General features: G+C 38.3%; 3 protein-coding genes across 4 annotated transcripts; 1 reads left to right on the top strand and 2 right to left on the bottom strand.

The window, feature by feature from the left end:
* The first annotated feature begins 2,628 nt into the window (after positions 1-2,628).
* Positions 2,629-4,720, top strand: mterf2 (mitochondrial transcription termination factor 2). Its single transcript, XM_017465924.3, has 2 exons — positions 2,629-2,771; positions 3,349-4,720. Exon 2 carries the CDS (start codon positions 3,381-3,383, stop codon positions 4,497-4,499), a length of 1,119 nt encoding a protein of 372 aa, XP_017321413.1. The 5' UTR covers positions 2,629-2,771; positions 3,349-3,380; the 3' UTR covers positions 4,500-4,720.
* A 3,472-nt stretch (positions 4,721-8,192) lies between these two features.
* zgc:153031 (dihydrofolate reductase) lies at positions 8,193-13,178 on the bottom strand. Its single transcript, NM_001200876.1, is given in 6 exon segments — positions 8,193-8,381; positions 8,500-8,615; positions 10,285-10,411; positions 10,596-10,701; positions 11,309-11,358; positions 12,873-13,178. Coding segments are annotated over 6 exon segments (579 nt in total). The 5' UTR covers positions 12,974-13,178; the 3' UTR covers positions 8,193-8,302.
* On the bottom strand, positions 11,308-25,535 carry cry1b (cryptochrome circadian regulator 1b). 2 transcript variants are annotated; one of them, XM_017465923.3, is made up of 14 exons: positions 24,795-25,535; positions 22,248-22,356; positions 21,532-21,674; positions 20,652-20,836; positions 20,467-20,555; positions 19,876-20,016; positions 19,364-19,675; positions 17,999-18,150; positions 17,639-17,841; positions 16,585-16,683; positions 16,292-16,387; positions 15,974-16,033; positions 13,004-15,760; positions 11,308-11,358 (listed from the first exon to the last, which is right to left on the bottom strand). In XM_017465923.3, the coding sequence occupies exons 1-13, from the start codon at positions 24,950-24,952 to the stop codon at positions 15,660-15,662; spliced, it is 1,848 nt and encodes a 615-aa protein (XP_017321412.1). In that variant the 5' UTR covers positions 24,953-25,535; the 3' UTR covers positions 11,308-11,358; positions 13,004-15,659. The 2 variants fall into 2 exon arrangements, with proteins under 2 accessions (XP_017321412.1, XP_053533918.1); XM_053677943.1 differs by lacking the exons at positions 11,308-11,358; positions 21,532-21,674; positions 22,248-22,356; positions 24,795-25,535 and adding an exon at positions 21,350-21,389 and having other exon boundaries at positions 13,642-15,760.
* Positions 25,536-27,471: the final 1,936 nt, after the last annotated feature.

Genomic DNA, 27,471 nt, shown 5'->3' with positions numbered 1-27,471 from the left:
CGCTTAAACTTAAAATGTGGTTGTGCCACTTTTAGTAGCAATAACTGCAACCAAATGCTTACGATAACTAGTAACTAGAGATAAGTCTTTCACTTAATTCTAGGACTAGGATTTACTCCTATGCTTTGAATCATTGTCTTGCTGAATAATCCAGTTGCGCTTGAGTTTCAATTTACAGACTGAGGACCAGACATTCTCCTTTAGGATTTTCTGGTAGAGAGCAAAATTAATGTTTCCCTCAATTATTGCAAGTTGCCCAGGCCCTGAAGCAGCAAAGCATCCCCACACCATCACACCTCCTCCACCATGCTTGACCATAGATATGATGTTCTTTTTGTGGTATTCTGTGTTTGTTACTCCAGATGTAACGGGACCCCTGTCTTCCAAACAGTTCCACTTTCGACTCAACAATCCACAGAACATCCCAAAGGTTTGAGGATCATCAGTGTGTGTTTTGGCAAAATTCAGACGAGCCTTAATGTTCTTCTGGGTTAGTAGTGGCTTTCACCTCACCACATTACCTTTTTTCTTCATTTTTTCTCCCACTTCATTTTTGCCCAGTGTCTTTCTGGAGTCATGAACAATGACCTTCATTGATGTAAGAGAGGCCTGTAGTTTATTTTTATGTTGTTCTTGGGTCTTTGGTAACTTCCGGGATGAGTCGTTGCTGTGCTCTTGGAGGAATTTTGGCCACTTCTGGGAAGGTTCACTACTGTGCCAAGCTTTTCCATTTGGAGATAATGGCTTTGGCTGTGATATTTTGGAGTCCCAGAGCCTGTGAAATAGCTTTGTAAACCTTCCCAGACTGATATATTTCCATCACCTTCTTCCTCATAATTTCTGGAATTTCTTCAACTTTGGCATAGTGTGTTACTGTGTAAGACATTTTAACCAACTTCATGCTGTTGAAAAAGTGCTATTTAAGTGTTGATTTGATTGAACACGGTTTGCAGTAATCAGGCCTGGTTGTGTCTAGTCCACCTGAACCCCATTTTGAATGCAGTTTCATAGATTTGGGGAATTAGTTACCTGCATTTTCACAGGTACTGGATACTGGTACTGGATAGCTGTTTTTGCTTCAATAAATAACATTAACAATTAAAAACAATATTTTGTGTTTACTCAGGTTGCCTTTGTTTTATCTTAGATTTTGTTTTAATTTCTGAAACAATTTAGAAGAAATACTTTAGGTAATGCGCAGGATAATGTGTACATGATAATTTACATGAACTGAAACACCACCAGCATGTGGTTAAGTTACCTAGCCTGTTAATGTTAACTATTTATATACTGTACAGTATACTGTTGATAATGAAGATGGTGTTCATTTCAGCATAGCTTACTTGGTTACTGTTGAAAAATTCCTAAGAAATAGAACTTTTTCAGATTAGTTGCGTCAATTGTAGACTTATAAAAAGTAATTTGAAAATTAATTATACAACTAGTTTTTCACCAGATGACTTTTTTACTTTTATCTGAATAATTTCTATTAATTTTTACTTTTACCCAAATGAATTATTACTGTAGTATCTGTACATTACTCGTCACTGTGCTTTGTTCTCTTTCCACCACTGGTAAAAAGAAATCTTTGCAATTTTTATTTATTTATTTATTTTTTACAAACATTAGAAAGATACTCTATATGACCATCGCATTCATATGTGTTCGTTGAACATCTCATTCCAGATTTAATCCCCCTTTACTGTTATAATAACCTCCACTCTTCAGGGAAGACTTTCCACTAGATTTTGGAGCATGGCCATGGGGATATGTGAAAATTCAACCACAAGAGCACTCGCTGATGTTGTTTGAGCAGGCCTGGTACATAGTCAGTGTTCCAATTCATCCCAAAGATGTTCAGTGGGGTTGAGGTCAGCACTTTGTGCAGGACACTTGACTTCTTCCACACCAACCTTGGCAAACCATGCCATTATGGATCTCCCTTTGTTCACAGGGGCATTGTCATGTGGGACCAGGTTTGAGCTCTTTACTTCCAGCGACGGGAAATCTGAATTCACAGCATACAAAGATATTGTAAACAATTGTGTGCTTCCATCTTTGTGGCAGCAGTTTAGGGAAGGCTCACATATGGGTGTGATGGTTAGGTGCCCACAAACCTTTGGTCATATAGTGTAATTTAAATGGTTCCAGTGATTCAAAAGAACTGCAAATAATTTTAGATGAGCAGAGATATGCAAATTGTCAAGTAATTGATTCAGCATGGAGAAGGATTTTCCTAGATCTTCTTATTCCACATTCGTCTAGCAGATTTTTAAGATCTTCTGATAGGTTTCGTTTGTATGTCCCTCGATCCCGTTTAAAATCTGAGGGTGATTGGGCTTTATCAGTCGCTGCCCTTCGTTTATGGAATCAATTGCCACTGGACATCCTCCTTGCACCTTCTATTATAATTTTTAAAAAGAGGCTGAAAGCATATCTTTTCTCCCAGGCCTTTTTATCTAATTTTAGTATTGTTTTATTGTCGGTTTTCTATTTGGTTTTATTCTGTTTTCTATTTAACTTTTTTCTTACTCTGTTCAACACTTGGGTGATTAAATGTGCTAGGGTATATATAAATAAAATGTACTTACTTACTTTACTTTACTTACTTACACTCCTATCCTGAAGGGGGCAGACGTGCACCATCATATCATCGCGGTCACAAAAACGGGAAAAACAGAACAACAATGTTCCTTTCCTCAACAGCTGTCTGGTGTAAAATCTGTTAATGATACCTGGCAAATGTTTTATTCACAAATGCACATTTTAGGGTAAGATCCCGCTACGGTCAATTTTTCTGGTAGACTATAATTCCTGTTTTATCTTTGATGAAAAGTCAAAGATTGCTTTCAATGTTTAACCTTGTAACCTTGTGAAATATGTCTTGTTTTTTATTGTTCTTGCTGTCTGGTGTAAATATATTGTACTAAATAGTGTGTAGAAGCTGTTTTATAATACCCTATTTAGTGTACTGTGGATATGAAACAGTATTTGTGATCGTTGAAGGTTTTTTTTTTTTTTTTTTTTTTTTTTTTTTTTTTTTGCGAAGGTTTGGATTGGTGCTTGTGGATCATTTAGACTTTTATTGAATACCGTGTAAACTGGGCAGGTAGTATGTTAAATAATTCACTAATTGAGCCTAATGTGACTCACTGTTGTAAATATTTTATATAGCCACACCAAAGATTTCAAAATAAAGTCAGTAAAATCTAGTCAAAACCTGTTTTAAATTGGGAACCCGCCTTTATCTTTATACCTGCTTGCCCTTTGGTGTGTATGTCTAACTGGCTTTAATGACAGTTGAATGAATGAGATTTTCATTTTAAGGAATGTTTGCATGTCCCACAGGTAGCAAAAACACATCTGTGACATGTGCAGACATGCTGCGCTCTTTCACAGTGTCCCTGATGTTTTCCTGGCGGGTCCAACTGCTCCCCAGCATGCATTGCTCGTCCATCAGGCAGCCTGAGAACACATCTGCTGTTGATGCACTTTGCAACCTGTCAGTCAACATCTCAAAGATCCGTAAGCTCAAGGGCTGGGTGTTGTACCAAAGCCCAGTTTATGTGACGGAGACTGTGACAATGCTGAGAACCTTGGGAGCCAAAGACCCGCTGATCGCGCAAGTGCTTGAACACCACCCAGAGGCAATCCTCTGCCCACCTGAACATTTGGAGATTCAAAAGGAACTGTGGATGTCCATCTGTGCCAGCCACAGTGATCTAGTTGGGATCATTGAAAAGTTCCCAGCCTCATTTTTTACCACACCATGCCATATTGACCACCAAAAGGCCAACATTGTGCTCTTCCAGAACCTGGGCCTTAATAAACATGTCATTGCTAAGCTGATGGCGAGCGCCCCGCAGAACTTCAGAAGACCTGCTGAGCAGAACAAGGAGATGGTCCATGCCCTTCAAAATGCATACTTGGATCTAGGAGGAAATGAGACCAATATGAAGGTCTGGGTGCAGAAGCTGCTCATTCAGAACCCGTACGTGCTCATGAAGTCTCCAGAAACCATAGGAAATAACCTCAAGTTCCTGCAAGAACGGGGCTTCACGAGCAGTGAGCTCCTTCAGCTTCTCTCCAAACTTAAAGGCTTTGTCACAGAGCTTCACCCAGAATCAATGGGTTTTACTTTGTGTTACTTGCTGGAAACGCTGTCCTGCAGTGACGCCGACCTTCAACAGGTCATCCTGCAGTGCCCAGCATTGCTGTACTACTCTGCACACATTTTGACAGGCAGATTCAAATGCCTACTCAGTGCTGGAATTAGCCAGCAGCAGATAATGCAGACACCCACAGTCCTGGAACTGACCACACAAATTGTTCAGTATCGCATTCAGAAGCTGCATTCTTATGGTCATGATATTAAGACAGGGAGCCTGGAGCTCCTCAATGGCACTAAGAAAGACTTTGAAATGAGCTGTGGAAAATTGCTTCTGAGGCAAGAGCGTCCGCTCTTTAACCCAGTAGCACCTCTAAGGACAGACGAGTGAGATTGCCTGTTGTGAAAAGGTGCTATGAGCTTCTTTCTAATCAGTAGAATCTCAAGGTTAACTCCATTTATTATCCTGCATCTGCTGCTGAATAACTGCTATATATGTGTAATTACAGAGATTATGAATCAATAATTATGAGTCCTTAAATCTGTGTTTTAAAAAAGTAATATACAGATATCAATAAATGGACCTTTGTGTCATGGGTAGGTAGAATCTGATTTGAGGTTTTTTTTGTAAAACTACTTTTTAAGCCACTGTGTTGTGTTAAAGTACTACCTTTCTATTTTAATGATACAAGCCGTGTAAAACTGCACAAGCTTTGTTAATAAGGCATAATAATGCTTAGTTGTAAAGGCAGTTCATTTAGTCATTGATATATAATATATAATGTCGTAAGAGTGAGATCCGGTGTAATCATGGCAAGCTAGTATAAATGGGCTAGCAGGGTTAGGCCCTCCTACTCTTTTAGGAAAAAGTACATGAAAATGATGCTCACATTTTTGTCATCCGTATCAAATAGTCTTCCGAGTGGTGAAATAGAAAAGTGTTCGCTCTGTTGTCAGGAGATTGTGAGTTTGATTGTAGGTAAAAGTATACAGGCTGGGACTTATATGTTCTAGACCAGACTGTAGATTCACACAGACTATCATTGACAGTCATGTCAAGTTATTACACTTGCTCGCTAGATTTCATGCTCATTGGGGCTGATTTATTTAAGCCCACTTCTCTGCCACAACTCATCATCAGCAGTGATTGAGAGACTCGTGAAAAACAATGAAAGAGATGAATTACATTCTTGATCACCAGTTTAAAAAAAAAATATCTTCGGAGGAACTAGAAGTAAATACAAACGTTTAAAGTACAAATTACAGGAAGGGACAACCGGCAGAACTGTCCATCTAATAGCAAGGTCAGCTTTTATGATTAACATGCCTGCTATGTAGAGGAAACACAGCACGATTACAGACTTAAAACACATGACTTAAAAATATCAATCATGAATGGTGTTGCCTATCTGTCTTTTAATAATAGTGTGTATGCATAAAAGATTTATGCCTATGACCCTGTGTTACAAGGTTCAGCCGAGTTACTGATAGATAGGCATCCCATTCAATATCGTGACCAGCCTTCACTGGGTATAACAGACACTGTTTATTCTCTCAGTTTAATTTAGGGCACTATGTTGATGTATATCTGCACCAAGCACCACAATACAAACCCTATTGCTATTTTCTAAAATCAAAATGATCCGTTATCAGGAAAATTGAACGGCTTATTTCTACGTCCATTCTTGTATTAATCTCTTGTTCTCCATGCTTTATCCTCTCTCTGCCCATGCTGGCTGATAGTCTTCAGCTTTCTCCCCAACCAATGACAAAGAATTATACCCAAAAGCACAGGAGGTTAATAAGACAGGGTATAAATAGTTCTTTTTTCATTTAAGACACGACACTGGGTATTATTAACAAGTGTTACACACTTTATGGCTTTATGGGGCATAACTCAAGGAAAATATGAATACAGATGACACATCCAATTAAAATCTCTCATTTCCTGCCCTGGCCACAAAAATGGTAGAATATTATTAAGGTGGTAAATATTCCATGTGTGGGGTCATGCAGGTCATACATGGTTTATGACGGCTGTCGGACCAGTGCTTAGTGCTTCCATTTTCTCAAATACTATTCATCTGAAAGCTCATAATTATAGTTGCTTTGGAGGAAATTGACCTCATTCAGGAAATGCTGTATTTTACAGGTGGGATATCAAAGATGGACAATAAATTGCAGTTATACATTTTTTTGTATTATTATAAATTATCAATATAGAATATGAAATTCAAAGTTTTATCACATTACACACAATGAATGAGTTTTTGATCTAATAAATTAACTAGTATTACACCTATGTATACAGTGCACAGCTGTTAAAAAAGAAACTGCAATTTGATTTTTATTTTTTACTCAGGCATTATATCAGGCATTATTTTTTACACTAAATATGAAGCTGTAAGTCTGAGGTTCTGTGAAGGATCAATGCTTACCTTGATCAGGGTCTCCACCTAGTGGAAATATTCTTGTACATTTTAGCGACCTGCATGCTGGAGTGATACATAGATTTTACCTGAAGACATTTTTTTGATATAAGTGATATATCAATTATCACAATATTTTGATATTTAACAAGCACGGAAAGCATTTATATCAAAACCCAGAAGATCATAGATTTGTTTTTGTTATTCAGCAATTACAAAACTTCATGTAGAACAAAGGAAAATGAAACTTTAATGTTTGGTGCACAAAAACAGCCAGACGATACCAGTGATATCTCAGAAAAGTGTACCATATCTTATAGTGTATACACACACCATCCACTTTATGAGGAATACCTGTACATTCATGCAGTTATCTAGTTTAATCTAGCCAATCAAGTGGCAGCAAAACAAAGCAAAAAATCATGCAGAAACAGGTCAAGTGCTTCAGTTAATGTTCACATCAAACATCAGAATGAAGAAAAAGTGTGATCTCTGTGGGTTTGATCGTGGCAAGGCCAGATAGGTTGGGATGAGTATTTCAGAAACTTCCAATCTCCTGGGATTTTCACACACACTCTCTCTAGAGTTTACACAGAATGGTGCAAAAAAAAAAAAATCGCATGAGCGATGGTTCTTGTTGATAAGAGAGTACAGAGGAAAATGGTCAGATTGGTGGTGAGCAGAAAAGCATCTCAGCATGAACAAAACATCAGAATCAACAAAGACCACATCAGGTTCCACTCCTGTCAGTCAGTCTGGGTGAGTCTGTGCCCATGATAGGCTTAGATTCCTGTTCTTGGCTGACAGGAGTGGAACCTGATGTGGTCTTCTGCTATAGTAGCCCATCCACCTCGAGGTCTGATGTGTTTTTGTTTTTCACACCATTCAACTGGGATTCTATTCGGATTTGATTTAATTGGGATCATCTTTATCCTGAATCTACATAGAAGAGCTCATAATACTGAAGCGGGAGTTAAAATCTATATAGTCTGTAAAATTATTTACCAATAAAGCATCAAAGTTGTGAATGTACAGACTCACCACCACTGGTGTGAAACCCCTAAAATAGTTCTGGTGCAATCACTATGCTTCACTGTGTGGATGGTGTTCTCAGGGTGATGAGCAGTGTTGGGGTTTTGCCAAATGTAATGGTTTGTGCCAAGGCCAGAATGTTCAGTTTTGGTCTCATCGGTCCAGAGAACCTTTTTTCATGTTTGCTGTATGCCTTTTGGCAAACTCTAAACAGAATTTCATATGGCTCATCACTCTTCCATAAAGCCCAGGCTGTAATGTTGCAAAATATGGAGAAATTTAAGGGGGTAAATACTTTTGCCAGGCACTGTATAATGCTCTAATGAAGGAAAATTTTATATATATATATATATATATATATATATATATATATATATATATATATATATATATATATGTATGTATGTATGTGTGTATATATATATATATATATATATATATATATATATATATATATATATATATATATATATGTGTGTGTGTGTGTGTGTGTGTGTGTGTGTGTGTGGTATTTTGTAGTCATCATACAATTTGTACTGTCGGGGACTTTCATAGTTCTGGGACTTCAATTCACATTATCAACTAACACAGTTAACAGAATACAAAATTTGCTTAAAAAAATACAGTTACAAATACAGCTTTTATTTTTGAGTCACTAATTCAGTGAGCACAATAAGACAGATTATGTCTTGACAGAAATAGCACTTTCAACTTTTTATTGTAGCTAACATGGTCAGCTTTCTTTCATGAAGACTTGAAATCGAAATTTGATTCCATTTTCTTCTTGAATCTCATTTGGCACACCAGGGAACCTGTGTAAAATGATAAATAATGACTGAGTTCAGTAGGGCAGAACAAAATTAACAGTTATCAGTTATGTAGATACACTTCTTAAAAAACTGAGGCTTTTCACAGAAATACAACACTTACTTGTTTTGTTTCCTGTAAAAATTTTGGTCAAAACTTGGGAAAAAAACATTACAGTCAAAGTCAGCCATGATGTCAGTGAGGTAGATGAGGTCACACCAAGGGTGCTCCAGAGCTTCCTGTAAGGAATGACGTATTTCAATGGATTATTGTTTTGTATCCAAATTGTGGAAATGCCATGTAAATGAAATACTCTAAAACATGCATTATATGACCAAAGGTTTGTGTACAAATGATCATCACACCTATATGTGAGCCTTCCCCAACCTGTTCTCACAAAGTTGGAAGCACACAATTGTAAAGGATGTCTTTGTATGCTGTAGCTTTATAATTTCCCTTCACTGGAACTGGAAGAGGCCCAAATCGGCTCCAGCATGACAGTGATCTTGTGCACAAAGCAAGCTCAATGAAGATATAGTTTGCAACATTTGGAGTGGAAAAAATCAAGTGGCCAGCATAGAGCCCTGACTTTTCACACCTTTGGGATGAACTGGAACACCAACTGCACAACAGACCTCCTCACCTATCATCAGTGCCTGACTTCACTAATGCTGTTGTGGCAGAAAGAGCAAGAATCTCCATAACCACGCTCCAAAATCTAGTGGAAAGCCTTCCCAGAAAAGTGGAGGTAATTATAACAACAAAAGGGGACTGAATCTGGAATGAGATGTTCAAAAAGTATACATATGGGTGTGTTGGTCAACTTTTGTCCATATATCATTTCGAAAGGCAAAAAAGGACGTCGTTGATTTCACAGTTTTTCTTTAGTGGAAAAAATGTGAAGCTCTTTAGGAACTTGTTCTGCTTGTGATATTGAGAAACGACTGAAAGGAGCAATTAATAATTAAAAAAAAAAAAACACATTTACTGCTTGCAAGGTGAATTGCTATTGCAATGAAAACATTGAGGAGCCTTTGGTTTCCCCAACCAGGATATCTAACACTTTTAACTGTTATTTTATTTATTTATTTATTTTTAAAATGTGTACAAACCCCAAAAATAGTAAAAAATACAAAAAAAAAATGCTATTTTGTACAAAAATAGAAGTCTATTTTGAAAACATCTGCAAATTGATAACATCTTAACTGCACTGTGTTTACTGTATTTATGCACGTATGAACTGTATGTTTCCTTTTAGAACATTTTAGGTGTTTTAGTGTGTTTATATTTTCAGTATTGTATCTTTTGTTTCAACAATGATCAGCTGAAATTAATAGCATTTTCATTTTGTTGCAATGAAATTTAGTGTGTGTGTGTTGGGGGGGGGGACTGAGAAGCATAGTTACAGCTGGGGGTGGAGCTAATTTCTAGGCCAGAACTATGTAAAGAAACTAGAGCCACTGCAATGGCAATATAACATGTCACAGTTTTTTAAAACTATTTTTAGAATAATAATTATATGATTCATATAGATCTAGTAACATTTCAAACTTGTATTAGCATTGCATAGCAAAATTGTTGACCAAACTCTAGATAATAGCACACACAGGGCTGCACTGTCTTTAATCCTAGATGCAATTTTAAAACAAAAAGGTTGTTCATGTGAATGATTTTTTGTTTTGTTTTGTTACTGTGCAAATTTAGGTGTTATTATCACTACATTCTAAAGTGTATAGTGTATAATAGTGTAATATTTATTGCATAGTACACAATATACTGTATGAGTTGAGCTCAAGTCTTTAACTGCTCAGTTCTTTGCTTGGATTGTACTGTTTCAACTGTAAGTTTGGATAAAAACATCTACAGATTTTAATCTAAACAAAGGAAGTTTGTGATTCTAACTCTCACCTTGTACACCTGTGTTCCTCCTAAGATCCAGATGGTTTCTATAAGATCATTAAGAGGAGGATGAGAGGCCAATTTAACGGCACTGACAAAGTCCTCACACACGTAGTGAGCACGCTTTGGGACAGACCTGGGAATGCAGTGATGAAAAATGAATTGAATTGTTGAATAATTTTCAAACATATGTTTTTCTGAAATATGTAAAGGAATGTCCTGACTACATATCTACTTAAGCTCAATAATGCTAAATAGTAAATGAACTGCTTTAGTTCACACATTGTTGTTTTGTTTGCCAGTGTAATGAACTAGTTTACATCAGCTTTTTGCTCAGAACCACATGGAGACTGTTGGCCAGGGGGAAAACACTCTCTGGGCAGGAGAACCAGCTGTATTTACCCCATATGATCAGGTTCTTCTTTCCTAAGATAAAGCAGAAAGCATGTGCTTTTAAGATCTGTGTAATGATTCATCTAAGCCACATGTTTCCAACCCTGGTCCTGAAGTACCCCCATATCCTGCACATTTTAGTGTTCTCTCTATTTTATTCGAACACCTTAACTTACTACTTAACTACTGTATTAGAACAATAAAAATATTAAATTGTGTGGCTGGTACTCCAGGACTTTTAATCTAAGTCGATCGTAATGTACGCAATATGTGCCTAAGTGAATACTGCCTACTTCTTTGCATATGAACTATCAAGGAGAACAAATAGTACATGTTTTTAAAAGTTGTACACTTCAAAGTTTTCTCACATGCTAAAACTTCCAAGGTCAGTGAATGAGTAAGGTACCGATGGCATCAGGAAGTTTCTAACAAATCAATCAGTGTTTCCTTAAAAGAACAGACAACACACTTTGCCCAGCCATATCACTGCAGTGAGTTACAACAGGGCATGCAAGCATTAGGGTAAGCATCCAAATAACACCGTTTCTTTGTATGCCTTCTGAGGTTGTTAGATTCTGTTACTGAAATCAGCAAAATGAAAATAAATAGATAACATGTTTGCTGTGTGTACACTACTCACCTGATTTACACACAGCTGTGATGGTATTCAAAAAGAACTGAAACTCTGTCCTAGTAGATTGCAAAAAGAGATATATATATATATATCGTGGTAGTGCAGTTTTCACAGATTATACTCAAACATTATATTTTGCCTCATTACCCCCCAAAATCAAGGTGGTGGGGTGTCAAACTCATTTTAGGTACCAGGCAACATTACATTTAGTCCAATGTCAAGTGGGACAGACCCCCTCCCCAAAAACAACAACAACAATAGCAAAAAAAATTAAATAATAATAATCAGTTTACTAGACAATAAATAACACATCAGCTCTTCCTCTTCAGTTTGTTCAAATATCTAAAAGATACATTCTAAACACACAAACAGATCACCGACAAAACAGATGAACGGGCTTCAATTTATTATCAAGGAAACAAATTTCCTTTGTATATATTTTTCACCTAGTTTTCACCTAATACACCCTGAGATGAAGCACTTTGCCTGCATAGCCGATGAAGCACGTTTGTCTGAAATTTTGTGTACACCTATGTCATTACTGAAGTAAAATGTAGTTACATAGTCCTAGATTCTTCATATAAGCCCAGGTAACATTTTTCCAATCAACTGACAGTGAGTTTGTGCCCACGTTGTAGCCTCAGATTCCTGTTCTTTGCTGATAGGAGTGGAACCCAATGTCTTCTGCTGTGGTTGCGAATCTGACATGTTGAGGGCTCTGAGATGCTTTTTTTCTTACCATGGTTGTAAAGACTGGTTATTTGAGTCACCATAGCCTTCCAGTCAGTTCAGACCAGTCTGGACTTTGTCCTCTGACCGCTCTCCTCAAACAAGGTGTTTCCACCTGTATATTACTGGACTCCTCTCACTGGATGTTTTATTTGTTTTTCGCAACAACAACATCATTACCACAGTCAAAGTCACTGAGATAAATTTTAATCCCATTTGGATGTTTGATGTGAACATTAACTGAATCTCTGTATTTTTCATTACAAATTATATTTTGGAACCTGAGGGAAAAGTTTGAATTTACATGACATCTCAAGTTTATGCAAAACCTTATAACCCAGTTTAGATCACATCCATTTGTTTCATTTGAACACATGCTTTTAGAAATAGTCATTTAGGCGAAACCCAGGGCTCAAACCAAGAGTAAATATTTAGAGCTATTCATTGTTTGAGCAAGAAGTCTAACAGGGCACACCTGGGCAACAAGAATATGTTCCAATCTGTGTTATATGTTGGTGTATGTGGTATATGTATGTATATAATATATGTTCTGTCATATATGTTCCAATATTTTTGATCACCTGGGAAAAAAAATGGATGTGTTGTACATCAGGAAATGAAATCTACTGTTTCATATTCATCTTTTGATCTCAAACCCAAATGTCTTCAGGATATAGTAAAAAAAAAAACAACTGATAATAATTCCATAATTTTAGAAAGGTCTGTATAATATATAACACTGCCCATCAGTAAACTGTAGTATAATACACCCGCGTCATCCTGAACATGCCATGTATTTATTTATTTTGTGGAGGGGAAAAAACACATCAAGATGTCTTACGGAAGATTCCACGGAAGGCGACCGTCCTTGCCTATTCCCATATTTCTGCACGCTGCCGCCATCAACCGAATCGGCTTCTGTACTTCATTCCTCGGCTTCATGTTTTTAACACGACTACCACACACACTCACTCTCGGATGTTCTCCTCTACTCCACTCCACTCTCCTGTTGAATCGGCGTTTTGAACATCTGTAGTTACACCCGAGTTGCCAATCGGAATGAATATTTCTTGCTGATTTATTGTTTTAAACACACCAAGCGAAAACAGACGCTTAGTAATATTCCTGTTTCAGGTATTCCCCAATAACATGTACGCCAGCGCGATGGGATTTCTCTGGACATGACACATAGAAGGAAATACATCAATCTGGCAACACCTAGTGCGCCTGGGGGATGACCACGTCCCTGACTTCCTCCTCTCTGTACAAGTGCACTAGTCTGTGTAATAACGCCTACTACACCCTATTCGGAGCACCCTGTGTTTAAACAGAGACCATTTGGGACAGAACCCGACCTTGGCGTTTGAACAGGGCAGACAGGTCGTACCTTGATTATTTCTAGGAGTTTATCTGCGTGGGTTGAGGGGTCTGGGTCGTTTAATAGCGGTGCTGTATTTTGCCCTAGAACAGGCGATTACACAACTCACCTGCCATTGGAAATCAGGACACTTATTCTAGATTAAATTACCAGTAAAATGTTATATGATTTTTTTTTTTATTTAATACCTCTTAATAAAGAGCCCATACAAATAAACAGACAAAAACTGGTATTGTTTTCCATATAAAAATATATAATGTCTGCCAATAAGCCAAAACTTTACATGCATATTTACATAGCAGGCTGTACTGTCCCTGTAATGGTACAAAAACAGACTTGCTCAACACACACACACACACACACACACACACACACACACACACACACACACGATCGTCGTTAACACTCTCCACAAAAATAAGCAGTGGGGTCATTTTAGACACTTCAGCAGAAGTGACCCTTTTTGTTAGACGGACTCCTCTTCCTCTTAACACAGTAAATGCATTCATGGCTATATGTCAAGATATTATATGAACAATAATATGCAAAGTGTCTGCACTGCACATCCTTATGGCACTGATACACCAATATGAAAGAAAAAAATGCATGCAAATATTTACACACTAGTCTGGAATACTGACATGGAGGCTTATGCATGGAAATTTAGTGCATGGACACACAGTTGACTACATAAAACCAGTGTACGTAAGCATTTTAAAAAAAAGCCAAAAAAACATTTGCACAAACACTAAAATGTTGTACACAGTGTTTTAAATGCATATAATATCAAGTGAATATGCACAGTTTATGAACTGGATTTACAGTCATATCTCACATATCAAAAGGTTTACTTTAAGTAAGCACTTTAACATACAGGGCACATGTACAATGGAAATAAAAAAAAAAAATACATGTTGGATCTTTTCCCACCTTTAAACAATTGCAAAGTGTACAAATAAAGTGAAAAAACAATCAAACTTTTTAGGAGGAAAAATATCATGGCACATCTTGACATGTCAACATTTCCCCACTATTTGTTGCAAAAACATTTTAGATCAATCAAATTGAAAGGGCATCTCCTGTACACAGGCCACTTCAGGTCACTGCACAGTTTTATAGTTGGATTCAGTTCTGGGCTCTAGCTAGATCATTCAAAAACATTGATCATTTGGATAAGCCGTTCCTTTTTCTGATTTGGATGTATGATTTGGGTCATTTTTGTACTAGAAAAGTGAAATTCCTTTTCCTCTTCAGCTTACTAGCAGACACCAGAATGTTTTGCACTAAAATCTGCTGAGATTTGTAGCTATTCATGATTCCCTCCACCTTGTTAAAAGCCCCAGTTCTGGCTGAAAAAAGAAGCTCTAAAGTATGATGCTACCACCACCATTCTTCAGCATGGGTATGGTGATTTTTTTTTGTTGATGTGCTTTCTGTGCACTAAACATTCCTTTTGAAACTGGCCTAATCAGACCACAAAACATTTCACCACATGTTTGGGGTGATTTAGTTGAGCTTGGATGTTTTTTGTGAGAAAGGGCTTCCGTCTAGCCACCCTAGCCCATAACACAAACATATGAAGAACACGAGAGATTGTTGTCCCATGCAGAGAGTCAGCTCCATTAATGTTACCGTCGGTCTCTTTGCAGCCTCGCTGGTAAGTTTTTGTCCTTTTGTAAATTTTAGAGGGCTGTCCTGTTCTTAGTAAGGTCACAGTGGAGCTCCACTTTCTCCACTTGTTGATGATGGCCTTCACAGTGTACCACAGTACAGCTGATGTTTTCAAAGTTTTCCGCAGACCATGGCATCGGCAGTCAGACAAAACCAAGTTGATGTATGAAATCAAATTATGAACAAAATTATCTGAATAATGTCAGTGATGACAGCTGCATGATAATTATTTATGAACAGGAGCTTGACACAGCCACACCCCCCTTATAAAAGGATGTGCACACTTATGCAACAAGGTCACTGTACCTTCTTTTTTTCCCCCCTCTCCTATTTTTCCCTAAAATGTTTGATTGTTTCTCATTTAATCTTTATACGTTATCATTTCACACTGAGGGTGGGAAAACTTCTGACATGATTTATCTTAAACCAAGTCCCCCAGCACAAAAACTTGCCATTTTAACAGGGGTGTGTAGATTATAAATCCACTGTAGCAGATAAGCAATATCTAAAAATTGCTTAATGGTAACTACTACCATTGGGACTACATCCTGCTTGCAGCCTGAGAAGTGTGTGCTGTGGTCACTGCGAAGGTGGCTCGTCACTGTTCTTTTTCTGAATCTTGCATCCACGGTTTGATACGGACTCTTCACTATGTCGCTTTAGGGTGTCTGTTCCTCTGTCTAAAAACAAACAAACAAACAAAAACATTCCAGTCAGCTGACAAGAGTACACAATGTTCCCTTGCAAAGGTGTGACTGTTATCTGATCTTGTTTGACTAAAAGATGAAATTCCATCAACACACACATCTTGCTAAACAGTACAGCCCAGCCCTTAATTATAATGTGTTCCTGGCACATTATCTGTGTATGGAGGACAGAGCTGTTTGGCTCACCTCTCTGTGTTTGCTTGGTGTCTCGTCTCCAAGATTTTACTCCACCAGTTCCTGATATACCTTTTAGGAAAGCAAGATCAATCGTTCAAACAGCTGAACACAGACCCCCTTCTGCACCTTTGTACCTAACTGAGGGTTTGACTGATATCTGTAAATTCAGAATACTGTGTGTAATAAAAATCAGTTCCTTGTTGAAAAAGGAAACTTGGAATTACTATGGAATGCAGCTCCCACTGTATATACACAATTCCTGTCTTTCATATGGCACACCTGTTATTAGTCCCATGTTTGACTGTACAAAGCAGATATAATACACACCTGCTGGTGACTGGGAACTAGTGCCATTTAGTTTGTCAGTACAGGACAATGGGCCTGCTGACAACTCTTCTTGAATGTTGGCCAGTTTTAGTTGCACTGGTAGAAAGAAATAAAACCCTCTTAAATAAAGTCATGAACAAAACACTTTATATCATTTAAATCTGCAATGACATATGACAAGGGTGTGTCTGTCTTGTTTGTGTTACATGCCATTTTCTGTGACAACTGGATGTTATGTGACGCACTGTTATGACTGGTACGAATGCTAAGCAGTAAACATGTAGTGAAATTACCTGCAGCACTGCTCTCCTGTGTGCTGTCTGTCGGGTTCAGACTTGCTCCTGCACCTTCGCCGTTACCACTGGCATTGGACGGCACAGAGGCCAGAAGCCCTGAAATACATGAAGATTAGTAATAAAAAAAATTATACGTATACGAGCCAGAGTTTCCGCTAAGAAATTTTGGTGCCTTCAAACGTGTTCAAGAATGAATCTCATTCCCGTGTTTATTTTGAACTGTAACGTTTTGGACTATACATAGTGTATGTGATTGTGGCAGCATGGTTGAGCAGCAGATGTTTTCAGTGCCTTCCATAAAGAAAGAGAAAGAGAGAAAGAGAGAGAGGGAGAGAGAGGACAAGCAGAGATGCATGTGCGCGTGCAGAGAGACCATATTTTAGGTGTGCAATTGTGAAATGTACTTTGTCTAAAGTTTGCGTTGTGTTGATACTTTTACCGGACATTTTGTCTGACAATTTTTGAATTTATCTGACCAAGAATTTAATGGTAAAAAACCCAAAAACAAAACGGTATTTACTGGCTAACAGAAATTCTGGTACAAGCATAAACACTGAACTTCTGTGTTAGCCAATTCCCTCCCACTGGATAGTTCTTCCATAGTCACACAACATCCATCAACCCAGGTTGGTGAAAACTAGCATGCAATTCCACTGAGGCACACCGCTCAATAATAATGGAGCTAAACACATTTGGAGGATAGGACTAACTACCTTATTATTGCACTATTCTGCATACATAATGAACATGATTTGCTAGTGCTGTCTTGATATATGAGGGAGAGGAAGTCCATCCCTCCCACCCAGCCAGCAGCTCAGTTATTCTCTCTCGGACTCCCATCCATGGGTGACAATGACATGCAATCCTACTGTACACAAGCAGAACACCATTTTTCAATACCCATGCTTAAATGGTACCTAATAATCTGTAGTGGTCAATGATGTTATAACTGCTAAGCCTTTAGTTAAATTTTTTTTCCAGTTGTTCACAATCAAATATCAAGTTGAATACTGTTTGAACCAATCCTTTACACCATCTACCCAATACTTACCAAGGCCTCTGTAACACGACAGCTGCTGGTAAATTTGTTTCATGCGCTCAATGTTTATTCTGCTGGCCTCGGCATGGTTCACCATGGGCTTGGGGTAGTGAGTCCCAATGATGCACTTAGCAAGCTTCTGTACACTTTCTGGTGCATTCCAAGGGTCGTAGATGTATTTGGCAGGAAAACCCCTCAATATAGGCAAATACCGACTGTACACAAAAAGTCAAAACTTTATATTACTGTTTTGTTTGGAACGTTCAGTACTGTTACTCCTACACTAGTAAGTGACCTGGTACAAAACAGTTATGAGCAGCATCATAAGCATAACATTACATGCAAGTGGTATATCTGGGAGAGAAATACTACCGTATATAATCTCCATTGGGATCGGTGCGGCGACCAAAACCCACTGGGCAGTAGCAGTGGAAGAACTGCTGAAAAAATGAACTGCAGGAGAGCCACATCCAGCTGCCTGCATTAACACTCCAATCTGCATCCAGCAACAACTCTTCAAACACCTGACAAACACAAACAGAGACAGAGAGAGAGACAGAGAGAGACAGAGAGAGAGAGAGAGAGAGAGTCAGTCAACCGACAATATTCAAGACTTGTTACAGTCATTTGATGCAACTTCATGAATGCCTTTTTTGTTCTAGCGCAAAATATTTGAAAGAAAACAGTAATACAAAAGTCAGAATAAACAGAGGCATAGAGGCCAAAAACAGACTGTGATCGAGCATGTGAAACGTGATGCTAACTGCAGGCAGGAAAAGTAGCAGCACATTGATTCAGGCACCTATAGAATGCTAAAACTAAAGTTAGCTAGCAATAGTAGTAAACATACAGGTTTATGCTGTTATCTTGAACAGATGCTCTAATGCCTTGAGGGCAGACTGTTTCCCCAAGTTCTTCCCTCATGATTGAAGGGGAACCCATGAAATAAATTCAGCAAAACAAGCAGTAAATAAAGGACTGAGAATTACAACTAGGGCTAAAACTACCGATTATTTTGATTATTGATCAATGTGTCAATTATTTCTTCGATGAATCGATTAGTTTGGTTAAAAGGCCAATTTTTATTTTCTGTATTTTTAAGAAACAAAAACATTTTTTCACATTCTGCCCGATGTTGTCCTTCAAACATTGTGTAATTTGAAGGCTATGAAAAAGGTATTAAATGTATCTATGTGGGCTACGGTATACATTGTGCAAAGGATTTTTTAAAAATATGTACATTATATTTAGAAAAAAAAAAACAATTGATTGTCCACAAGCTTTAAAGCAGACGTTAAATCACTATATTAAAATTGCAACAACAAAAAAAACTAAGTTTGAATGTTCTGCAGTAACACACACATTCACTCATCTGAACACTAACGTTAATTTATTCTGTAAATGACACTTCTTAAATTTATATACAATCATTCCACAGTGAAGTCACAGACCCAACTAATCCATAATCAAATTTGTTGTCGATTATTTTAATTATCGATTATTATAGATTTAATCGATTAGTTTTTGGAGCGCTAATTACAATATACTGTGTACTTTTGTATTATTTTATGAAACATACTAAGGGTTTGTCTATGAAACAGACAAACAATTATATTTTATTTGATGTACTTCAGTCTCTAAAACACATTAAATGCTTGCATTCAGATATAGTTGTGATTTTATTTGCTTTTCAGGACATATGACAAATGATTAAAACAAACAGCCTTCTCTTCCCACCTTGACGCCTTCCTCCCAGCTGATCCAAAGGTCTCCTCTGGTGAGGAAGCATGCAACGGCATGCCGTGCCAGGTGATGAATCCACCCCTCCTGCCTCAGCTGAGTCATGATCGCATCAATCCAGGGAAAACCTGTCCTGCCTTCTGCCCACTTTGCTAATGCCTCTGCATTACGGTCCCATGGGATCTGCACACAGATTGGGTTGCCCTCCATTTTGTCAAAGCACGGCCTGTTTGTGGCAGCTGTGTAGAAGAACTCTCTCCATAGCAGCTGGCCGTAGAGAGACAGTGGAGGGACACTATTTTTCATTACCTAACAGTGACAGAGAAAAAGTGGATAGAACAGTTGTTGAAGATTGAATGAATGCTAATAAATAATAATCGACTAATTCCAAACAGTATACACTTGACAAGAAAATATTGCAAGGAACTAAGACATAGTATATATACTTTTACTAAACCACTTAATAATCTACATTTCAAATCAAATCTAGCTTGTAGCCTTAAGCTTACCTTTTTGTACAAGTCTGTGAGTTTAAAGTAGAAGAGTCTACAGGAGAGGCAGCCGAAGCGAAGATAAGGGCTCAGACCTGTAGGGCTGGCTAGTAATGAATTTGCATTCATTCTGGGACGCTCAAAGTTAGCCACCCATGCCTACACAAAAGACATAAAATATCATGGATTTTTCAAGGAGGACATAATGCACATAACTTAAGTGCAAGAATAAGCATATGGGATTTTGCACAAGAGATCTGCTACTTTTGTGAATATGCAGACATCTGAATGTTCTGAAGGAGAATGATTGTTACAAGTCATCAAAATAGAGGGGAAAAAAAAATAAATCAATTTATAGCCACCATCCAACAAACAGCATTACTGCCAGAACACCATGTCACTACTCGCCTTCGTAAAGCCTTGATGAATGTGCTACCAATGTCAACAAGCATGAAATGCACATGAACCTAATCCATATCGCTGCTTCAGTACCATCAGAGTTTTCAATTCACTCCAGACATAATTTTCTATATTACTGAGGCATATAATCCGCATTAAACTGAATCAAGTCCAAGATGCTTGTTAATAACAAGTCTCTCTTCTGCTCACCTTTCTCTCCAAGTGTCTCTCCAGACGAGTCAGAGCCTCAGTCTCTCCTCCTGGCCACACAGCAGATGGTAGACCTTCTGTCTCAAAGCCTACACCAAAAAGACAGGTTAGGAACTAGCAAATTACTATAGAGCACACACACATAGTAAGCAAGTAAGTAAATAGATAAATACTGTAAATCATACCAAGCTCCTCCAGTGAGGGCACACCAAACCTCTCGTCATGGTCATCACCAACAGTCATGATACATTTGCTTAGTATCTCAGCAGTAATGGTCTCTGCTGGTATTTCTACAGCATCCATTCTACTGAGTATTGTCTGAAAACGCTTATATGTGAGAGGTGACTGCCCACCATTCAGCTCAATGATCCTAATTTGAGAGAGAGAGAGAGAGAGAGAGAGAGAGAGAGAGAGAGAGAGAGAGAGAGAGAGAGAGAGAAACAGGATGTTTGGTCAGGGAAGGTGATGGATGGAATAAAAACCATTTAGAAACCTACAAGTGCCATCAAAACATATATAGTTTCTTATGCAGTGTTATTTATTTATTTATTATTGTTTTATAAAGGATTTCCATTTTCTGTATGAGCTTGAGCTAATTAACCACCCTTTTCCAATAACCTTTTCATCCATCTTTATATAGGGTGCCAATAATTCCAGAGGTGGTAAACTATTACACTATTCATAAATAAACAAGGACTGGCACCCTGTCCAGGGTGTACCCTGCCTTGTGCCCGATGCTCCCTGGGATAGGCTTCAGGTTCCCTGTGACCCTGAAAAGGACTAAGCAGTAGAAGATGGATGGACGGATGGATAAATAACGTAAATACCTGTTCTATATTGTTTGATTGTGAGCTCAAATGAAAGAATAATACCCACAACCTACTTGTAACCCCATGCCTGAATTAGACTGTTCAGCCCCAATGCTTCAATTTCAAGTTGCTTGAGATAAAAAGAAATAAAATAAAATTTAAAAAATAATAATAATAAAAAAAATTGTCTGCCAAATGAACAAATGTAAATGCAAGATGACAAGCCATATGGCAAAATGCACAAATACACACTCACTTCTCTGGATCATAGAGTGTGTGGGAGATTCTAACAGTGACCTCCACCCCTGCCTCGTTGGCCAGCTTCTTGATGGCTGCATCCCGCTCTTTCCCAAATGGTTCGGAGTCATACTCATATGACAGATGCGTGATCTTCCACTCCTGCAATAAAGAGCAAAGTCTGCTTGTTTTTCCCCAGGAATAGAACATTGAAAAGAAAATCCAGTTCTCACACGGATTAAATCTCTTAATCTTATCAGATGGACGATATGCATTCTGTAGCAAAAATAAAAAAATAAATAAATTGGGGGGGGGGGGGGGGTGAGCACAAACAGTGCTTCGTGCCACAAAAGTGTTGCAGATCAACACCTACTTTCACGTTTATTCACAAAACACAGCTTCTTGACAGTCTGTCTATCATCTGCAGGTCTATGAAACTGAATGAAGAGACACTGACAAGTTCATGTGTAAAAGCTGTCTGACAGTTTACCGCAAAAAACTTTATTATTTGAAGAAAATCTAAGGAAAAACTTTTCTGTATTCAGGCTGCAACTGTTTGTTACAGTTTTATTCACTGCTTAATTAAAAATACTAAAATGTCACGTTTTCTGCTCGGCCTGTTTTTTGCAGTGGGCCAAGCAGAAAACATGGCATTTAGTATTTTTTAAAGGAGAGTACATTTAGAAAAACAATATCAAAAGTGGTTAATGACCAATTTTTAGGAAGTTCAGTTACCTTGAAAAGCCTGGGAAAGACATCAGTGGGCTGACCTCTGATAACATACAGGCGAGAGTTGAGTTTTCGAAGGCTGGCATCCAGGTCCTCCAGACACTGCAATAAAAACCTGAAATAAAGCAAATGACATGAACAGTTCCAAGAGAAAGTTTACGGTCATGTTTACTGGCATAAACTGGCAGTGGGTATTACAATTTTCAAAAAGTTTAAAATAGCTTATAAACAAGCAGACAATGTTTTGCAAGATGCTCTATATGCTGAACTTTGATCATTATAATGAAGGTCATGTGGGTTTGACAATGCTCCAATCACATGAGAAATGGGGTCTCTAAAGTATCATGTACAATACCAGCCTGTGAGCAATAAGTGTGTTATGAATGAAGAAGAAATAGATGTTCTTCCTCCAGAATTTTTTTTTTAACCATTACACATATAGTATCTACATTTGTGATACTTCTGGGCCTATAGATAAAGTGTACCACTGGGAATGAATCTTTAAAAGCCGCACAGAGGTCACCCTCATTGGTGAGTGTTCCTCAGCACCATTCCCAGTCTAAATAGTTGGCAAGCTAGTCAAAGCAATTACATAACCACATCTTTAGAGGGAGCTGATTTTTCTCAAAATATTTCAGCAATTTTGGCAAGTGAGCTAGAAACATTAATTCAGCAGCACAGACCTATATAAATGTCCTCTGGTCAGTTGATCTTCAATATAATTTCAATGGAACACTAAATGACCTCCACTATTAAACAAGGTCTAGGACGATTTTGTCCTTGTGGGCCTTGTGCAGGTTTAGCCTCATAAGGGCTAAATCCTGTCTGAGCTGCATTTGTACTTCTTTTGGCCTGTCAGGGGAATCACATTCAGACTGGGTCAGCAGGTCAGAATCCAGTACAGTCTGACAGCAGAGTTCCCAAAGATGTCTGATCCATTCAAACCCCTTCCAGCTAGGACACTTTAAAAAAAAATATATTTTTTTAACTTTGACAGGCCATATTTACTAAGAATTGGCAGGCATGAACATTTTAGAATGTGACATGAGTACATTACGAGGTGTCATGTGTTCATAGTGCTCAAAATACACACTTGTTCCCCTGCTTTTAACCTTAAAAAACAAAACAAAAACACACAAAAAAACACCACATCTCAAAATAGCTCACTGTTAAGAGACCGATGTAACCTGTGCATTAGTGAAATGATTCATCAGCTTGCATGAAGGGATGTACTAGTCAAGACTTTCACAAGGAAATTATCAGTTTTTATTTAATAGCAGAATCCCCTACTTTGAAGGAGTTCAAGTATCTATTCTCAAGTTCCATCATGTTAGGAGAACCTGACAGCAACACTGTGCTATTGTAGTTCTAATGAAAAGCACATACCGATCCTTGCTGTATGCCTGTCCATGTTTGTGTGTTCCAGCAGATGGACTGGTGTGTGTGTGTGTGTGTGTGTGTGTGTGTATATATAACAGGAGTGGTGGCGGCGGCGGCAAAAGTAGGTCAGAGCTGACTGGGGAACGTGGTAAGTGCCACTGCTGACACGATGACCCAGTTCTATCTGTCCTGTTCTAGAGCGGGAGACGTGGGTCCGCTCCATGTTACGTCATCGGCATGACAGTCAGCGTAAAGCCTCTTACTAAAGATCTCCCACCACTATACACAGATACTGCTTTTTAACACTGAGGTACCATGCCAACGCAATCCTACGCACGACTCTGTATTTGGGTACATATTATCGTCAGAACTTTTAGTTCACGGCATGCCAGTGATTTACAAAAGATAAGACTGCAGCTGTATTAAAGGAGACAAGCTGTAACTTGAAGGATCTTGATGTTCAGCCAACGGTGTTATTAAACTGCCGATAGCACAATCAACAGTAAACTTATAAACCAACTTTACTCATAGTGACTTCATTAGACCTTCCTGTACGTAACCAAGGATTAGAAAATGATAAGTGTTGGAAGAGCTGCCCTTAACAACCGAATGTTCATTTATAGAGGACAGACATCAGTTTGGGGGAAATAGTGGAATTGACTATCTAGGGACACCTCCCCGTTTTAGGATTTCCCTACTGAAAGACACCGATTCAAACCAGCATGTAACTCCCAGGATTAGTAGATGTGCTAGGACAGGAAATCACCGAACTGGGCTGCACTCCAGGATTGAGATTAAGGACCTTTGCAGTATTTTGGCAAATATTTAATGCAACAAGAGTGCTCTAAATGACGAGCAGTTTCTTTTTTATCCAAATGCAAGGAAGTCATATGTTTGAGCAGTAAATTATATGTAACAAATATACCTAAACCTACTAGATCTGAAGCAACAGGCATGCAGCCATTTCAGCACATCAAGGTTTCCAAGTATAATAATAATAAAAATAATAATAATAATAATAATACTACACTACAGAATACACCAAGTGTAACCCTATTGCTACTTAGTAGACTGTCTTTTAAGCTCGGTTTTGGTCATTTGTCTCCCATGCACTACACCTTTATGGTTCCCGGGTCTCCTCCATGGTTTGACAGGTTGAGCTACATGTCTTACCTCCACCTATTGATTCCCACGTTGGATGAACCTGCAAACCAGGGGTCAAGAATGTAAATACAGCGTAAAGAGTCCGCCCCTACTACACTCTCCAGGAGTGAGGGGTTATCGTGCAGCCTCAAACCCTTCCTGAACCAGTGCACCGCGTTAACCACCATTACTCCACTCTGACGTCCTTCACACACGCCTCCTAGAATAAAGCTGGACAAGTCTATTCACAGGTCCAGAACACGCTGGGAGGAGAATTTGACAGCGGACAGAAGTAGCCCAGACGTCCCAGTGAACTTAACCTTGCTCGAGGAAATCGTTTTCCATGCTCTCGCTGCTGATGGATCTGAGGTGAATTATCCGGCACGACTTCATAAACACTGGTCACATATGGTGCTACTATAGTGGAACAAAAAATACCATTCGCTCAATTGTTTCTTCAGTAAAACTCACAACTCAGCAACAAGCTATAAAAACAAAAACGACGAGAAAAACTCCAAAGAAATGTCTGCTTTGAGGCAGCAGTTAGCCGGTTAGGTCTTTTTAGGCTTCGCTAGCTCAGACAAAGCGGCGTACAAACGTCAGGACGGGAATAAAGGGGAAATAAACACGGAGGAAATAAAAGGAAAAAAAACTGCCCGTCGTGTCGGTTTTCTCAAACGGGTACTTCAGTTCAACACACGCGTTTCCCGTGTAACCGACCAGCTCAATATTTAACGTACTACTGGCTGGACTCTCGCGCTTGAGCGTCCGTTTTATTCCAGCTCGAGGGCTCAGGCACTAGCGACTCCGCCCACACGCCCACACGCCCACACGCTCGCGCAATCACGGCGTGACGTCACCCTGATGGTCCAAACCACACATAGCTACTAGATGTCAACGCCTTTTTAACGCGTTTTAACGCCTCTCGTCAAAAAAACAAATTAAAGAACATTATATAAGTCCTACATTAACTTAACTCACATTGTAAATTATATGGTATAATGAATATATTTAACGCGTTTTAATGTACAACAAGATACAACGATTAAATTGGGTCTGCAGACAGACTTGTTTGAGGGTGTTCCGCGCTGATCAGATAGAAACTCAGTACCCGGATGTGCACATGACCTAGGCCCTAGGGAGAGTCAGGAGTGTTTACCCTAGTCAGGGCTCCTGTCGGGTGTTTCAGAAAGCTGATTTAGTTCTTAACTCCGGTGTGTATACACAGAGGTCGGGAAAACTGAGTTTTCCATCTCAGAAACCAAAATAATTCTTATTCAGTTACTATGGTGCTATTAGCTGTGATGTTAACCTGCTTGGTGGGAAGTTTAATTAAATTAAACCTAGTTTAAAGACTCTTTAACTCGACAGGTGTCAGAAAGGTCATGCCCTTTCATCAAGGATACTGTAGATACTGATACTTACATTTTTCACAGCTTTAGGCCTATTAAACCTAATCAGATATTCCTTAATTAATATTTTCATAATTTCTTTGAATAAAATTAATTTTCTTTATTTTAAATTGTCATTTGTTTTTTTTTAATCATTATTATATTTACTGTCTGGAAGCATGTTTTTTTTTAATGTGGCTAGCAGTTTACTTCTTTAAAATTTTCACAGAACTGCTGGTTTGACAGTTACATCAAAACTTATGAAAATGCTCCAGCCAGTGAGTAATTTAGCGCTATGTCATATTTTAGTATTTTCAAATGTAAAGGAAGGATATTATTCATTCATTATCCTATTCTTGTTCAGCTTTTTGTTTATTTATTTATTTATTTTTTTATCAAGATGTAAGATTTAATGCCACCCAATGTTAATGGTGGTAAGTGAGTTCAGTACAGCTCATCAATCAACAATAAACAATACACTAAACAATAAAGTCCCCCCCCCCCCCCCCCCCTTAAATCATACTTTTTATTCGGTTCTTCAGATATTGACCTTGCATAACTTATTGATAGGCAGGTAGGAAAAGGTGAAACATGAGGTTCAAAAGACCTACAGTAAATATTCCTCTGAAGCAGCAGCATAGTCTCCTCACATTTGAACGAAAATGCATCATTTTGGATGTGGGTTACTTAAAGACATGAGGAAAAGTCAGTGCAAATATAATATACACATGTGTGAGCGTCTGATGCTGTACTCCTGTATCACAATCATTGTTGGTGTCATAAAACATGTTATGTCTGTCCTGTTACCCTTATATATCTCCTATGTCAACTCTGTTACTGAGATGTATTTTGGTAGGAAATGCTAACCAGTATAAAATCAATAGATTGAAACAATTGCACTTCAAAATGGCACCCATTTGACTGATGATGAAAAGTTGCTGTTTGTCAACCAACTTTGTTTACTATACCAGACTGTATTAGATACTAATATTACTCATTGGATGTACAGCATATCGTATACGTAGAAATACAATTCTGTTATAATCTAAACTTGAGGTCAATGACAACACTAGATGGCAGGATAACATCAGAAAACTAAATCTAATAGGCCTATGGGATGTGTACAGTGACTACATATGGTGCGTAGAAGACAAATGTATAAAGAAGAGAAAATGTGATTAGTGGGTTGAATATTCTGTTGGAAATTACTTTCTAGATTTATATCTACTGCCACGTGACTGGAAACAATGACCCTGCTTTCACCATAAAGGCAATTCTTATAAGAGGATGCTAAACGGATCAGTTTCTCGTAGCCT

This window comes from Ictalurus punctatus, chromosome 4 (assembly GCF_001660625.3).
Source record: "Ictalurus punctatus breed USDA103 chromosome 4, Coco_2.0, whole genome shotgun sequence".
Taxonomy (NCBI): domain Eukaryota; kingdom Metazoa; phylum Chordata; class Actinopteri; order Siluriformes; family Ictaluridae; genus Ictalurus; species Ictalurus punctatus.
The sequence above is the reverse complement of the archived record's forward strand: the minus strand, read 5'-3'. Positions and strand labels throughout refer to the sequence as shown.

Coding starts and splice junctions, on each gene's coding strand:
- mterf2 (XM_017465924.3), top strand. CDS start 3,381: ATGCTGCGCTCTTTCACAGTGTCCCTGATGTTTTCCTGGCGGGTCCAA.
- cry1b (XM_017465923.3), bottom strand. CDS start 24,952: ATGGTGGTTAACGCGGTGCACTGGTTCAGGAAGGGTTTGAGGCTGCAC. Junction 20,837..21,531: donor ACACTCTATGATCCAGAGAA/GTGAGTGTGTAT, acceptor CTCTCAAATTAG/GATCATTGAGCTGAATGGTG. Junction 16,388..16,584: donor ACAGGAGAGCAGTGCTGCAG/GTAATTTCACTA, acceptor TCTTTCTACCAG/TGCAACTAAAACTGGCCAAC.